The sequence below is a fragment of the Astyanax mexicanus genome, chromosome 17, assembly GCF_023375975.1.
Source record: "Astyanax mexicanus isolate ESR-SI-001 chromosome 17, AstMex3_surface, whole genome shotgun sequence".
Classification (NCBI taxonomy): Eukaryota; Metazoa; Chordata; class Actinopteri; order Characiformes; family Acestrorhamphidae; genus Astyanax; species Astyanax mexicanus.
This window is the reverse complement of record NC_064424.1, coordinates 16,643,730-16,660,549: the sequence shown is the minus strand read 5'-3', so window position 1 is coordinate 16,660,549 and position 16,820 is coordinate 16,643,730. Positions and strand designations below refer to the sequence as shown.

The 16,820-nt window shown below is 39.6% G+C and overlaps 2 protein-coding genes across 3 annotated transcripts; both read left to right on the top strand.

The window, feature by feature from the left end:
- Window positions 1-3,124: 3,124 nt before the first annotated feature.
- Window positions 3,125-5,441, top strand: ripply1 (ripply transcriptional repressor 1). The gene is made up of 4 exons (XM_007244451.4): window positions 3,125-3,389; window positions 3,679-3,748; window positions 4,478-4,551; window positions 4,750-5,441. The coding sequence occupies exons 1-4, from the start codon at window positions 3,283-3,285 to the stop codon at window positions 4,967-4,969; spliced, it is 471 nt and encodes a 156-aa protein (XP_007244513.3). The 5' UTR covers window positions 3,125-3,282; the 3' UTR covers window positions 4,970-5,441.
- A 1,358-nt stretch (window positions 5,442-6,799) lies between these two features.
- On the top strand, window positions 6,800-16,257 carry LOC103035928 (transmembrane gamma-carboxyglutamic acid protein 3). Of its 2 annotated transcripts, none has more exons than XM_007244456.4 (4): window positions 6,800-6,906; window positions 8,979-9,024; window positions 10,564-10,724; window positions 11,189-16,257. In XM_007244456.4, exons 1-4 carry the CDS (start codon window positions 6,844-6,846, stop codon window positions 11,735-11,737), a joined length of 819 nt encoding a protein of 272 aa, XP_007244518.2. In that variant the 5' UTR covers window positions 6,800-6,843; the 3' UTR covers window positions 11,738-16,257. The 2 variants fall into 2 exon arrangements, with proteins under 2 accessions (XP_007244518.2, XP_049322480.1); XM_049466523.1 differs by lacking the exon at window positions 6,800-6,906 and adding an exon at window positions 6,919-6,973.
- Window positions 16,258-16,820: the final 563 nt, after the last annotated feature.

Below are 16,820 nucleotides of genomic sequence, written 5' to 3'. Positions count from 1 at the left end.
TCAGCATTGCTGGAGTGAATATCAGAGTGACGTTTGTTATGTGGCAGGCAGTATGAAGAGTGCCATAGATAGATTAAATAACAAAAAGAGAGAGAAAGAAAAACCACATGACAGATTAAGGACAGAGGAATGACCATTGTGCATAAGAAAGAAACATAACAAGAAAGACAGAAAGACAAAAGGACCCTGGGGTATAGTGAATAAGGAGAAAAAAGCTAAATTACAAAGGGACTGAAGACTGCAGTGCATAAGAAAGAAAGAAAGAAAGAGAGAGAGAGAGAGAGAGAGAGAGAGAGAGAGAGAGAGAGAGATTAGTAGTTAGTCAAAGGTGTTTTGCTTTTGGAATAAATCACATTTCTCCTCAGTGGTGGACTCATCCTTCATTCCTTAACTGTTTTAGATGGAGAATCTCCACACACACACACACACACACACACCAGTTAGCAAGGAGCAGCAGCAGGGCTGATCACCCACTCACATTCCTCCCTCAGGGGGAGAGCAGGGTGTGGAGGGCAGTTTTGGGGGTTTCCAAAGTTTAGCAAATGGCCACACACACCACGGTTCACCTACACTCCCCCCAGAGACTCACCACAAATGAACAGAGTAAACAACGGCCTTTCCTCTGTTTTCCTTACATCTAATTTTCCAGATTACACATTTGCTCGACATAATGTGTTTAAAGATAGCTTAAGAGTTCCTCAGTTTAGTGTGAATGGCAGCTCAGGGACTCTAAAATCTAAGCTTAATTCCATTTAATAGAGTCTAAAGCTAAAACCAAGAGATTTTTTTTACTGTCGCCTGTTATTTTACACACAAGATATAGTTAGCTTTATTAGCCTGTGCTCTGTGATAGCATGACTTAAGGCACTGTTTAGTGTTTATCTACAAACTGAACAAAAATGATTCAGTTAGAAGGATGCTCGGTTTATTATAAAGCAGTTTTAAAGCTTATAACAGTGTAAGAATTAACTTCTCAACAGCTACAGGCTAAACCCGAAAACAAGGAGCTAACCAAAGTTAGAAAACTGTCAAATAAATACATGAAAAAAAATTCTCCCCCAAAACTGCAGCTAGCTAAATACTAGCATCTAAATTTCCAATGGGTTGTTTTTGGCTAGTATTTATTTATAAAATTAAGAGACCACTTTAGTTTCTGAACCAGTTTCTCTGATTTTGCTATTTATAGGTATATGTTTGAGTAAAATTAACATTGTTGTTTTATTCTATAAACTGGACAACATTTCTCCCAGATTTCAAATCAAAATATTATCATTTATCATTGCAGAAAATGAGAAATGGCTGAAATAACAAAAAATGGTGCAGAGCTTTCAGACCTCAACTGCTGCAAAGAGTTCAGAAATCAATATTTTGATAAATAACACTGGTTATTAATTACAGTTTTATGCATTCTCGCATGTTCTCCTTCACCAGTCTTCCATACTGCTTTTTCAATTTAGTAAAATTAAAGAAACTTTTCATTTTAAGTGGTCTCTTATTTTTTCCAGAGCTTTATGTTAAGCTAGGTTACTATTACTGAAACACTCAGTTTATAATTCACTATAAGAAAAAAACAACTATGACTATGAAAATTCTATTCATATTTTACATGCTAGCCTTCATAATGACAATATAACGAGCTTCATGTTCGATTACCACGCTAGCCAGTTAATGTCTCTGGAATGGATTCATTCATTTATATTTTTGTGTTTATCGTGTACTCAGCCTACACATTTTTCGCTCATTTTTAAAAACTAATTAAATCCTGAAGATATAACAGACGGGGAGTGCTTAGCTGTATGTTTTTCCTCAGTTTAGATGAGGTTGATAATCTGTGTCTGTGTTAGCTGTAGCATGCCTCTGTCCATTTGTGCCTTTTGCCCGCTGCTCAGTTTGCTGGCCCTACAGGGGGTCCGCATGCTGCCGTCCTGCAGAATTTGCTCGTCCAAATGGAGCAGCGTCCATCAAGCCCCCATTAGAGACTCATTAAATGAGTGTAGTGAGATATTTGGCGCCTGCGTTAACGGGCTTGGGTGCGAAAGCGTGCTTTAAGAAAAACAGCGCGCACGAGGCGAGGACTGACCTGAGACCAGTTTCAGGCAGACCACTCCTCTGATGTTTGAGCAAGAGGAGCAGGCCTCAGATCAGTGTTTCCAGCGGTGATTGGCAAAGCGCGCAGGATTATTTATTTTATCATTAAAATAAAATACATATTATGCTGTTGCAGCAGATATATTGAGGGTTTGGTTAAAATTTGTATTCTCTTTTGTGTGTGTATGTTTTATTTCTGGACGTTCCTTGATTTTACTGTGTAGTATTTTGGACAACAGTAAAATGCTCTTAAAAAGCCCAAAAGATCTGTATTTCGTATATTGAAATGTGGATGAAACAATGAAAGAACAACATAATGTCCTCTGTTTTGACTAGCATTTTACATTTCATCGAAACGGTTGGTTGGATGGATGAAAAAGTGGTTTTACTTCCATTTGCAGTAATTGCTTTTTCATTTGGCACCAATTCTTCACCATAACTATGGGTATGTTCACGTTCTATTTGTTTTACTGTTGTATTTTTGAGATCAGATGTTTAATCAGATAGAAGGGGGTGGGTAACATTCTATATACTCTGTAGCTTTACTACAGTAATGTAAGATTATTGTTAACACTCTGTTAACCACAAGATTTTAAAGTTGATTCAACGTTGAAATGTCAGCTGGGTTAGTAAATTTCCTTCCTTTTTTGTTTTGCAATATTATATATAAGCTACAATACCAGTCTGTGTATTAGGGTCCGTCCAATACCACTTAGTCTATTGCAAACGTATTAACTAGCTAACTTATTCTGTTATATGCCCCCCTCCTTTAACTGCCCCCCGCCGTTCTTCTCGCAGATGGTGTCTAACTTTGCCCCTCTGTGTTGTTGCAATAACCCTACGGTACCAGATTTCTCACCCTCACGCTGCGGTGGCTTGTTTATACAACTGGGCAAGTCTTCACACCCAAATGTCCCTCAGCGGTCCACTTATTTGGCAGATGATGAGGGGCATTTGGGTGTGGATACCACAGAAACCACGCCCCTCATCTTGGCCACGCCCCCGCTGCGCTGTGCCTCTTTATAAACCCGGTGAGCTGCAGCTCTTCATTCATTCACACTCGCTCTCTTCCTTTAGCTTATCGACTCTTCGCGTCTTCCAGAGGAAATAACCGCCTCTAACGGACTCGCTGTGAGAGGACTTGCTCCTTTTTCTCTTTCGGACTACCTACGACTCGACAAACAGACAGAAAACATGAATTCTGCGTGCCTCGTCGCCGCCCAGACGCCTTTCGTCAACCCTGCAGCCTTTCTCTCGGCTGAGCCTCAGCCTGGTGTGCAGCAGCAGACACCCCTGAACAGGTGAGCACATAGCTCCGCATTGCTAACGCTTTAAGCCAGAAACCTTATCTATAACGTTTTGGATATGTAAATAAAGAAAAACAAAGGCGTTAACAGTAAAGCTATTTAAGCTCTGTGTGGAGTTGGTCACCACCACCAGATTAAGGTTAAGAAACACAACATAGCCTGCGGTTGTGTTGGGTCACAGTAGTGCAACACTTATAGTTAATGTTGACATAACGTCTGATAATCCATGTAGTTTTTTTTTTATCTCTGACACTGACCCTTTATTTCTCTTGCCTTTCTTCAGCCATGCTGCCCTGTGGAGACCCTGGCTCATCACCAGCCGGGATGGATGTAGGAGAAACAAGCTCGCATGTGTAAGTTGAATTTACTGTGTTACACATGAAGTGTTTTTGTTAATGTTTGTGAAGCATTTTAAATGTGCCTCACATGTAGAACTGTGCACAACCAAGCCATGCATTAAGTTAAGAATAATCATCAGCTACTATTTCAAAAGCTTTCATTGATGTGGTAATTTCAGAAAAATGAAATAAGGCTTATCAGTGAAATCAGATGATCAGGACACGGGCAGTGCACTTCTTGGTGTTTACAAAAGCAACCTGAGCCCTTGGAGCCAGCAGGGAGCTTGAAGGAGACAGACAGGCATGTGGAGCGCATTAGCAACAGTATGCTAGAGCAGGAGGTGTGACTGTCAGGCTGTTTTGTTGACACTGAGCCACACAGCGCAAAGGCGCAGAGAGGAACTGTAACACTGAGACACCTCGCCATATGGCACCACTGTCTGAGGCAGAGCGAATTTGGCACCCAGCACTGAGGTGTAGGGCGAATAGCTTCCAGAGAGGTGAAGCAACCTGCCAAGATTGAAGTAGACACCTCTGGCTCCGGGGAGAGTGCTTGGGCCAGTTTCCCACCCTTCCCAGCCTGACACCCACCGTGTCACTACTGCATCCTGCCCAAGGCGCTATACAGCCGCGGAGCTGGCGCTGATGTCACCCCATAAACACTAGGCAGGAAGCTGTGTTGGATGCGTTTTGCTCATTTTGTTTTGCAATTGTGGCCTTACACCTCTTTTCCTCTTTTTACAGCCTTACACCAGACCAGCAGTGCCGAGTAACACTCCAGCAGATGGCAAAACTCAGTCCTTCCAGCACCCTGTCAGGTCAGTGCTCCTTTTTGTTTTCAATGGCTTTTGGCATGTAGAGCTGTAATCTATAGTTAGATAACCAGCTGCAGTAAGGCGGCTTTTATTTAAAGACATAGACTGCTCACTTTGAGAAGGAGAACTTAACAACTTGTTCTTGAGTCCAAAGCCTAAAAAGGAATGCCATTTTAAATATTTCTTCTCTTTTTATCACAGACTCTTCTGGCCAAAGTCCAAGTCCTATGACTACCTCTACAGCGACGGTGAAGCACTGCTGAGAAACTTCCCAGTCCAGGCAACAATCAGCTTCTACGATGAGTCTGACAGCGAGAATGAGGAGGAGGAAGATGAGGAAGACTGGGAGGATGAGGAGGAGGATGACTGTGATGAGAAGGAGTGCCTAAAACCCCAAAACCATTTCACCACCTATAATTAAATTCACACCATACAAGACTGTAATAATACCAGCAGTCGCATGAACTGTCATGCACTCAGATGGGACTATATACACAGTGTCTTCACTACAGAAAATGTTTGATTAACAAATTGTGCACATCCACCACAGCCTGCATGGGTGTCATTAATGTTTTTTTTTTTCTCTGAACCAGTACATGAAATTTCATTCATGTATTGCCAACTTCCAAAAATGTTCAGAAAACGTTCAGAACAGAATGTCTTCCTAATTGTAAATTCCTCTGGGAATTAAATAGTGGAAAACAAACGATCCCATATTGGGACGGACGAGTTATCTCAGGGTCTCTGCTTTTTTTTTTGTACATGAGATGTTTACCTGTATTTTATTCCCCTATCCCTAATTTATGGTGTACATATCTACATATATATATTTATGTCTTATTTTTGTACTTTTGTGCATTTGTCACAGAATAAACTAATATGTAAAAAAATAAGTGTGTGTTTGTGGTTTCATAGCACCACTGCTCTTCCTTTGCTAGTTAAGATTGAGTTTAAAGAGGGAAGCCTCTCTTTTTAACCTTTAGTGATTTTTCTCTTTGATGTTAGTCAGCTCTATCTGCCTGGAGGCAGTGGGCCTGTTCCTTGTCTGCTTTTAAGCGTAGCATATCTGATTGGGTAAAGTGGGTATGCCGTGTGGAGAAGGTCACAGGTTAAAGATTCAGCTCTTGCCACGATTTTAGAGATTACAGGATGTTCTAAAACAGCTGTGGTTATGCAGCTGAGAGTTGCTCTTTACATTTGATTAAAATTTCATGATAAATTAACCAAACAGAACTTCTCTAAATGTGCCGATTAGACATGTATGACAGTGATAATTATTTGCTTAATTTTGTGTATTGCAAAAAGAATACAACTATTTAATATTTAATGCAAAAAAAGTAATGCCACGTTAAATTTTATGCTAACACAAAAATAGTGTGTGTCTGTGTGTGTGTGTATATATATATATGTAGTGCTGGGGGAAAAAAATGAGATTTTATGAGTTTCTTTGATTTTTCCAAATTGAAAATGGGAAGCGATCAAACCAAGCACCAGGAGTGGCATAAAGTTATCCAAAAGCAGTGTGTAAGACTAGTGGAGGAAAACTGCCAAGATGCATGAAAACTGGGATTTAAAAACCAGGGTTATTCTACCAGATATTAATTTCTGAACTCCTAAAACTTGACATAAAATGTGTGTGTCAATCCAACTTCACTGTATAGCAAAAACTAAAATGTATATTATAATTAATAATATTTTATTAAGCACACATTTATGTGCCTACATTTTAGCTTATAAGGTTTACTTTACACACCCTACAACAGCCATCTCTGCCTATTTCTGTCACATTTATTGGAGTAGGCTCAGACTCCCACAACAAAATTATTCCCACTACAGGTGACACACAAAACTGTCACAGATACGCTAACCTAGCTTAACTACAACACTGACCTAATAAATCCAGTGAAGCCCCCCGATAGAGCGGTGGAGGAGATGGGCGGAAGTAGGGAAATGTAGTCTTTTAACACTAGGTGTGGCATGGGAAGAGACCCGCCGATAATTTACACTGTAAGAAATAAGCTTTGACTTCGTTAGGTTAGTGCAGTGGATCAGAGGCGGTAATAAAACTGCATGGGCTCTGAAGGAGAATAACACGGCTGTTTTCTGAAACGGTGTGATGAGCCTTGCTGTGGCCTGTGCGCGGACTACAACACCCAGGATATGTATTTATTTTTCATTCCAGAGGAATGACTTGGCTCGTCCAAAATAATCAGGGGCGATTTCATTGGCTGGGGAGGGGAAGCCCCCAGCTCCTATTGGTCGGGGCACACGTCTGTCACAGGCTGGCAGTGACTCATGTGGAAGCTCCCTTGGTGGAAACAGGGACGAAATGGATCAGCAGTCGTAACGGCGCGGAAGGTAGGGCTTTATTCTGTACAGATGTGTGTCTGGAATAGGTGGAGATGTTGGCTACGCGGGTGGAAAGGTTTTGTGAACCGTTTTAAAGATATAATTAATTATATAATGAAATAAATGTGCCAGATGATGGCTGTGTGGATGTATAATGTATAGCTAGCGCTCAGCCTCGGAGGAGTTTTCAGAGCGTGCTGCTTTATAGGCTGATGTGTGTCTTGATTAATATTTGATTTACTTTTTATGGCGGATGAATATGGTGGATGAATGGTGGTCAGTTGCTCACTTATGTTTTAAATACCCCTCGTTTAACGGTTAATTTGGCTATAGCTATATAATAGGCTACAATGTGGACAAGGAGGTAAAAGCGGTTAAACTGAGGACTAGCTAGCGTTAGCTTAGCTTAGCTAGTTTAGTTAGCTAGGTTAGCTAACCCCATTCTCTCCCTCTTGTTTTTTTTTTGTAGCTGAAACACTGTAGGCTAAAAGTGTGGCTAATTTAGTTAGCTAGTAACTCACATCTGATGTTGAAGGCAGTGTGTGGTCGGTGCTGTTGGTGGACTGACCGATATAAATTTAGCCCGTGAACGCTAATGGCACAGCTACCCTGCTCCGTTACCCATGGCAACCTCCTCCTCCTCTTCCCCCTCCCTCCTCCTCATGCATATTCATGTATAGGTTATATATACGCCTGTAAAGGCGGACGTGCCATCCTCATGTGTAAATCAATAAATCAGAACTTTAGTTTAATCTAAAAGCGTTTATAACTCAGTTTGTAGGTATTGTGTTGCTGCCCGGGTTACAGATCTGACTGTGGTAGCTAGCTCAGATCAGCGTGCTGTGTGATGTGTGTTCTCCCCAGAGTTTGTGTGTGTAACATAGCCCATGTAGGATAGATAGCTAACCTAGCTTATCTACACAGTCCCTCCGTTCAAGGACGTGTTTCTAGAGGAGGGTGTTTTTCCCCGCCATGTTCCTGAGTGGGGCAGATACAGGATACGTTTTTAAATGTCTAAAGGTCTTTAATTGACCTAACCTAGTTAGCTTAACTAATATCTGTTTATATAAAGCTCTGCAAAAAGACCCTTTAAAATAACGAGTTTCTTGATCAAAAATGTTGCACCAGGAGTGACATAAAGTTATCCAAAAGCAGTGTGAAAGACTGGTGTAGGAGAACATATCATTTCTGAACTCTTAAAACTTTATGAATATAAACTTTTGCATATAAATTCTGCATCATTTTTTTGTTATTTTAGTCATTTCATCATGCTCTAAATTACAATGTTTTTATTTAGAATTGTGGAGAATGTTGTCCGGAGCTTATAGAATAAAACAACAATATTCATTTTACTCAAATATATACCTATCAATAACAAAATCAGAGAAACTGCTTCAGAAACTGGTCTCTATTTTTTTCCAGAGCTGTTTATTGAACATACTTAAACGCGTTATTACAGCATAGTGTGTTATTGTGTTTTTGTGCATCTGACCCTATTTACAGAATGTGGCTTTTACTAATCTGTTTCAACCAGTTTAACAATTAAAATGTTTTATTAAACGGTTTATGTTCCATATAAACAGTTCTGATATGATTGATAGAATGAAACATTAATATAAATGTTTTGAAATTGTTGTTGTCATTTATGTTACATCAAGACTTTAACCTTAAAATATTAACAGTCATGTTCCCACAATAAGAAAAAAACATGAATGAGCTGACTAAAATTATCTGATTCAATTTTAAATTTGGCATCAACATTCAGAAATGGGTCTGGGCAACTATGGGTAAAAATTATATTACTGCTATCTAAAACTAGTCAGAAAAACAGTGTACCTAGACATCTGAAATTACAATTCCTTAAGTTAGATGACTATAACTGGAATTTTAGTAGTTCATACAAATAATGGTAACATGACTAGTCAACATTACATTAAGGATATCTGGTAATATGTTTGATTAGAATGAATTACTACATCTGTATATTTGATATTATTAGTAATATGCTGGTGTGATTTTAGGCATGCCTTTAAAGTAAGAATATCTTATGTAACACGTTCTATGTTTTTTTGTCTCCCCAGATCAAAATACTGTTCATTGAGCTTCCCAGTAGTAGCATGGCAGCAGGTGAGCATTCTCCTCTATTTCAGTCTTTTCTTTATTTTTCACATTCACTAGTGAGTCTTCTTAAAGTAGGTTAGGGGGTTACAATGCATGAGTTTCTGGCTAAATGGCTTAAAATAACCTACAACAGTGTTCTAAGATGAGCTGTGACATACTATTATGCTAAGTACTATAAAAAGTAGTACACCACGATTAGAATTCCTGCATTCATGAGAATATAGAAAGTAGAGAATTGCGGTATGTGGTTTTGGAGGCAGTCAGGGCTACACAGAGATTGCATAATCTGTTGTGTGTCAAGATTGTCAGGGTCAGACATTCGTCTCCCAGCGTTGTTTATTTCTGCATTTAAAATAGCACCCGTACATATTTATACAGAAGATAAAGTTTCTCAACTAAGGAAATTATGTAAAATTAGACTAGTAAAAGAAATGAAAACACCAGATTTTCTTCTGGCGTATTTATTAAGAGGCACATTGCAAACTTTTTTGGACTTTTGAAGGAGGGTTCACAAAAACGTAACCTTATTGAAGTAGCGCAATATTTTTCCAAGGTTTTAAAAGGAAAAGTAAAATGTTTGGGTAGTGTCACTTTTAAAAACCTGGCCTAGTTTTCCAAAAGCATCTTAATGCAGTGTTCGAGTGCTCATCGGAAAATTGGATATACCAGGTGCAAACAGAAACAGTATGGCAAAAGGCAATTTTTTTCCTCGATTTAACTGACTTTAGCTTACATGAACTGGATTCTCACTTTAGATGAATTTGTGTCCATTTTAGCATTTCACTTGCTTTTCCAGATTTAGAATTGGGTTTAAGGTCTAGTGATAATGCAAGTTAGTCAAAATGTTCCAGTCTTTTACTACAAAAATCTAAAATAGGAACTCTCTGAATAAACTGGTGGAATTCATATATGACAGGCTTGACTCTTTTATTAAGACAAATCAAGTAGGAATCAGATGTTAATTTGTTGTCAGAAAGACATTGTTGGACTCTAATTGAAGACAGAAGTTGGAACGTAGCTAATAATGAAAACGAGGTTTTTACCATAACCCAGTTTGTAGGTGAAAAATTGTTAAAAGAAATCACACACCTGCCAAAAATCAACAGCAGGGAAAGAAATGATGCATGTGATGTGATGGACATTTTTGTCTGGGTAGCTGATGAGTACAATGTTTTTTTAAATTAACATTTCACACACTGCACAGCACTATATCCACTTACACAGTTGGTAAGCTAAAGTAAATACTGAATACTAATATGTAAAACAGTTTTTTGTATGGTCCTGTAGGTTTTTCACGTAAGTTAGGATTTTTTTTGTCCAATAAATGCCTCTATACAAGCACACAAAGCTTCACAGACATACTCAGAGGCAATGACACAGCACTGTCTCGAGAGCTCTGATGGACTGCGAGCGATTCCATCTGCTTGTCTCTTGTCATGACATCACCTTTGCCCTCGGCACAGATTCTCTCTCTGTCTCTCTCTCTCTCAGCGTCTGCCTATATTTATATGCTTTCTCTCTCTCTGTTTCATTCTCTTTACACAGCATTCCTAGATGTTAAGGATGCTCACTCACTCCTCAAGCGTTTTCCTCGGGCTAATGGCTTCCTGGAGGAGTTTCGACAGGGCAACATTGAAAGGGAGTGCGTGGAAGAGAGCTGCAGTTTTGAGGAGGCCAATGAGGTGTTTGGAGAGAAGGAAAAAACAGTAAGTGCAGCTGCTTGTTACCATTTTTTTAACAAAAGCATTCTCAGTTGAGTCATGAATCAATAGGCATTTCTAGAGCTTCTTATGAAATCACTGCTATTTAATAGAACACATTTAGACATTCTGCTGATATAATGCAGCACATTGTGCTACTGATTAAATTCTTAAAGCCTAAATTTGTTATTCTGTGATCAATCCTAAGGCACACTATACACTACTGAGTATTTTGTAACTGTTTAGCATATAGTATGCGATAGTATGGGGTCCTGCAGGGTTCTATATTAGGGCATGTTAAACTGATGTTACTGACATTAATGTAGATATTAGTGTGGGTTAAGGAGATAATGTTATATCATTATTGCTATTGTTAATCCCTTGAAATGCATGGGCATGTCATGTCAGATGTCAGTGTTGGTAATTGTGTGTATCAGTATTACACATTTTGTCTTCTCAATTATTTTCAGAGTGAGTTCTGGAAGAAGCGCAATGGCAACACGGTGAACAGCAATGCAGCAACACATTCAGAGCGGGCAGACACCATATACATGGTGGTGCCACTGCTGGGTGTAGCCCTACTCATTATCATAGCACTCTTCCTCATCTGGCGCTGCCAACTGCAGAAGGCCACACGCCGGCGGCCGGCCTACACGCAGAATCGCTACCTGGCCAACCGCAACGCCCGCAGCCTTCCCAGAATCCTCGTCCACCGAGACGGGCCCTCCCATACGGACACCTCTCATGACGGGCCAAGTGTGGTGGTTAGCAGTGGTGGAGAACGAGGAGGAGGAGCCTCAACCACCCAGGAACCCTCCAATCATTGCAGTCAAGCGCCGAATGGTCGGGGCCTATACGTCCAGGATTCGTCCGTGTCTGTGGCATCACGTCTGTCTGGGGCCACGCCTCCACCTTCATACGAGGAAGTGACAGGCCACTTGGAGAGCAGCAGCGATGAGACCACAGCCCCTTACAGTGATCCTCCACCCAAATACGAGGAGATAGTTAAAGAAAAGTGAAAGCAAATTCAGCAGAGATGCAAAGCTGCCACAACTACCGTGGTGAATTTGAGGATTGAGCACTTAATCCTGAGCGGTTGTTATTATGTGTCTCATGCAGACTAGCTGGCTAGCTGCTAGCTGCGTTTTGGACCTCTTGAGTTGCCCTGGGCTGCTGCCTGAAGGTTTTGATGGATAGTGTGTGCCGCACTACTACCAAATGTAATCATTGTCGTAAAGTCTGTGTCCCTGAGATCTGAACTTTTGAAGATCAGAGGTGGGATTTGTTGATGGGACTCCTCAATGTTCTTTCTCGCACTCTTCCAGAACCTCATCTGCCATTTCCTCACTGCTTCACCTTTCACTACTTGCACCAGGATCCAGCCTCAGCTCAGTCCTCACAGAAGAATAGCTGTGAAACGAAGTGGGAACAATATTCTGCAGAATAGTTGTATGGACAGAAAGAGCACCCAATAGGGTGGCTGGTAAAACGTTCGAAATTGCATAGGCCCATGGATAGATAGAATGCAATCTAAGATTCCTGTGTAAAGAAGCTGTGTTTCAAATCACTGTGTGCTACATCATTATATGTTGCTGAGAATTTAATTTGGCTAGGTCCACTAACACAATCTTAGTCCTATTACACAAATATCCTTATAATTAGTAAAAAAAAAAGAAAAAACAGAACATATAAAAATTTAGAGCAGCTCCAGATGACTTTAATGATATGCAAATAATACACAGGTGATCCAGCAATTCAGTTTGATAAAATATAATCATTGTATCAAATATATTTGTAAGAAACACATGCAACCAGACCTGGTATTACCAGCGAGGCCTGGTAGAACAGGATCATTTTGCTGCACATTTTTATTCCACGCACGTTTTTCTCTCTTCGCTTGAAAGCGAAATTCAATGCTGGCCTTAAACACATGTAATGATCAATAGATCAACAATCTGTCTGTCTATTCAGCACAAATGCCTCCAGCAATTTCACCAATCTTAAGAGATTCTACTTCCAATAATCTCCTTAGCATGCGTTTGTTCTCCTTTCCAAGACACAATTATTGCAGCATACACAAAAACTCATAGCCCACTGAGAGCACAATTACTGGATAATGTAACATTCCTGACTCCTAATGACTCCCTACTTCTTCTCCTTTCTCTCTCTTTCCCCCTTCCACTCTGTGACTGTTTACAGCTTTTGTTACTCCTTTTTTATAACAGCATAAAAACAGTGTGAATTTGTATAAAGCATTATGTGGCTTTTTCAACCTCACCGGGTGCTATACTGTAATATATAATGCTGCTTGTCCTCACATCGTCTGGTTTCTCACACAGTCTGTGACTCTTGGCTCTGACGAGTCAGGCAAACTGCCCACCCATTAACATGCGCCTGAACAGTGTTTCCAGCTCAGGTTTAAGCCAATGAACTGCCGCCTTTTACGGTAAATATGTAAATAATCTCTCACTGCCAGCCAATGGGGGGAACTGGGTTGTGCGTTAAAATGCTGTGTTTCTTTGACTGGTACTGAAAATCAGCACTGCATTCAGATTCAGACTGTAGAGCCACATGTTATGGAGTAGCAGAAGAGTAATGCTAATAAAGCTAATATAGCCAGAAGATGAACTACTACCACATGACCATGTGAATAAAAGTATTATAACAAATGCAACAATGCAAATATAATCCGAAAATGATTGTGCACAATACACTACCCCATATGAACAAAACGAATAAAGTATTGTAATGGAGGCAGTGGGCAGAGCGACAAAGCTAGCATCAAGATGATGTAGCATCTCATGCTAGTCACTGTAGGTCCATCCCAGTGACTCGAATGGTGCTCTGTTGCTTATGAAGCTGGGGGCTAACACCTTTAGCGTGATGGACTTGCTTGGAGCACTTGGGCTGGAGTTCCAATCCAAAGATTCCAAGAAACAAGCCCTCGGAAACTCACCCAAAAATCCAGAGGCTGAACATTGCATCCATCAAATAACAGCAGCGGAATAAACTGGTTGGATATACAGTAAAAGGCTTGAACTGTTAAGGTTTAAGTGGAGCATAAATGACCTTGCCACCTCCTCTCGCTCATCTTTCATCGTGGAGGAAGGCACAAGGCCTGCTACGTTAGAGATACTGCCGCTTGGATTGAGCCTCTGATCATATCACCTGAGCCAAAACGACTAATGGAGGAATACTGTGGCTGAAGGGATTTTTACACTTAAATAGCACAAAGCCCTAGAGACTACATTGACTGCATCAATGGTCGAAAGTGCTGATCTATAGTCAGTGTGTGACTTTGTTCTTGGAAGATTGATGAGTGAATGAGAGCAGACAGCTGACCTTGGAGCAGAAGGGAATGACTGCTGCCTCGCAGGGTGTGGATAAGGCTGGAAGGACGGTAAAGTGGAGTTAACAGTTTTTCTGCATAATTTAATGGTTAAATTGTAAACAGTCATTCAGAGTGGTCTGACTGACTTTACGTTAGTGGTGAGAGGGACAAGGGGTCAAAGATGTTGAATATGTACTGATCTCCATCCAACATATTCATAACTATTATAGGTATAACTTTCTGTCTACCAAATCTAAATTGATCAGAACAAACCATTCTGAATTACTTTGTTTACATCATACCCTATAGACACCCGATCGTGGATTCTACTGTCAGACAGATGTGAAATTTTAGTTGAAAATGAGAAGTGAGTCGATGTCCTTAAAACAATATTGTACAGACACTGATTTGTGTTTGGAAATCAAAGTGATCCACCAAAAAACAATATTAGGTTGATATCCCTCACATTTTGTCGTCAGTTTTCCATGTCAAATTGATGTTGGCATTAGACATTGTCCTGACATAGAATTTTTGGTCACTTAATGTCACAAACTACATTTAACCAAAGAACATCTATGGTCATTGGTGGTCAGCGGGGTAACCATTTAATTGTGCAGATACTTTTCCACTAACAAATCTGTGGAGTTCACAAATAATGCTACAGTATAACAGAGAGTAATGGGTTGTGATTAAAGTGCTTCACATAAGCTTCTAATGCAACACCATTGTGTGTGTTGCCTGAAACCTACAGTGTGTTTACTTGAAAATGAGAAAAACAGGAGTGTGTGTGTGTGTGTGTGTGTGTGTGTGTGTGTGTGTGTGTGTGTGTGTGAGTGAGTGAGTGCGGATGTGTGTGTGTGTGTGTATGTGAATGTGTAAGTAAGTATTGCTACCTACCTACCTAGAATGTGCCACCAGAGCCACAGTTTTCTTTCACAAGTTAAACATGTTGTTTGTGTGTGTGTGTGTGTCATGTATCGAATGGCAGAACATCTGTGCACCTTTGTTCTTCTGCTCAGCCTAACTGCATGATTTTTTTATTATTATTTATATTAATTACTTATTTTTAAAGACTTAAAATTATGTCTACATTTTTACTGAGGCTCTATATATCTTGTATATTTATGTGCTGGTTACACCTTTTAAACACTTTTTTAAATCAATGTAAGCGCTGTTGGAATTGTAATAGATATTTATGTAATACGATCAAATTGTACATTTGTGTATGCGTGAACTTGTATAAAAAATTATCACATCTTCATATTCTGGCAATCTCCATTCCACACAGATGTTTTATTGTTTTTGCATATCCCTGTTTAAGTCAATATGAATCACCAGCCACTGGCCACCGATGCATGAAGATACATTTGCTTATCTTTTTCAATAGCTTTATCTTACTTACACAAGTTCCACATGATCACGGCTTCACACACATTAATGAAGAAGCTCATCCAAAGAAAATGAAGGTGATCTCCACTCCACATGGCTTTATTTTGCTTTTACCAGTTTTGCTGACTTGGAAAAACAGCAAAAAAATTGTTTGAGTCTTCCCTAAAAACCTCTCTGTCTCTTTCATTATCTTGTCTTTCCCTTTCTTTTCCTCTCTCTCTCTCTCTCTCTCTCTCTCTCTCTCTCTCTCTCTCTTTCTCTCTCTCACACACATTTACCTCTTTGTATTCTGTAGAGCTTCCAATCAGACTGGTTTAAGAACAGATATAATATAACTCAACCTGTAACAATATGAAATTACACATGCATATCAGTGTTGTAAATGATGTTAGCAGCAGCTTAATATTGCAAATCAGTTAGCCGTTACACACAGTTGCTAATGCTACATATGAACATTCCTCTGTTTTTACCTTTTTTACTGGCTTGCTTTCTTGCTTTAAGTTGCTTATCATTCTGCTGTGGTCAGGATGGTAGAGTATGTTTGAGATAGAATTAAATTGGAATAAAATGTCATTTTATGCCATAATTAGCTTCCAGCCACATCCACTTCTAATTAATGCTAAGCCCAAGACATTTGACCCTATATGCACAGCCAGACAGGGTTCTTGCTGATGTTCTTATTTTATTTGGTTGGTGAATTGAGTATATCTGTATTTGCTTCATGTATTCCCACTGTGTCATAACAATCTGTTTCTAAGTGCCAAAAGTCCCTTCGAGAAAGCACTGTATCCTTCGCGAATATTAAACGAGTGAACCACAGCTTATACGTATATGGCTCTTTATTACATCAAATGATCCCACCTGTGGATAGCACTGTAACTTTTTGTTTTACAAGTCATGGTAATGGTAATGGTAATTATTAACATTAACATTTTGGTTGATGGGTTAGCTGATCTACAAGCATGACTAGGAAGTTTTCACCTCAGTGACCAGCTTTTTAAAAACAATAATCTTCGAAAGCCAGATTAGACCTTCTGAAACCAGCTATTACTTCATTTTAAATATACAAAGAAAGTCAAATTAATGTTTTGATCTACAAAATATCAGGAAACATAACTTGAAAGACTAGGAAGTTGCTCTAAAAAACTAAATTGAATTGTTTAAATGTTTATATAAAATAACTAAAATATGTACAAATTATATATTTTGCCCTATTAAATCAGTGAACAGGCAGGTTCAATAATTATTAATCATATTTGTAATTTAGCTGTCTGTGATGGCGCTCTCTCCCCACATAATTCCCAAGGTGATGTTGGTCAGCACAGGCGTCTATTAGCTTATTAGGGTTGGATCACTGCATTTTCCTCTGAGCATACAGGCAA

Coding starts and splice junctions, on each gene's coding strand:
- ripply1 (XM_007244451.4), top strand. CDS start 3,283: ATGAATTCTGCGTGCCTCGTCGCCGCCCAGACGCCTTTCGTCAACCCT. Junction 3,390..3,678: donor CAGCAGACACCCCTGAACAG/GTGAGCACATAG, acceptor GCCTTTCTTCAG/CCATGCTGCCCTGTGGAGAC. Junction 4,552..4,749: donor TCCTTCCAGCACCCTGTCAG/GTCAGTGCTCCT, acceptor TTTTTATCACAG/ACTCTTCTGGCCAAAGTCCA.
- LOC103035928 (XM_007244456.4), top strand. CDS start 6,844: ATGTGGAAGCTCCCTTGGTGGAAACAGGGACGAAATGGATCAGCAGTC. Junction 6,907..8,978: donor CAGTCGTAACGGCGCGGAAG/GTAGGGCTTTAT, acceptor TTGTCTCCCCAG/ATCAAAATACTGTTCATTGA. Junction 10,725..11,188: donor TTGGAGAGAAGGAAAAAACA/GTAAGTGCAGCT, acceptor AATTATTTTCAG/AGTGAGTTCTGGAAGAAGCG.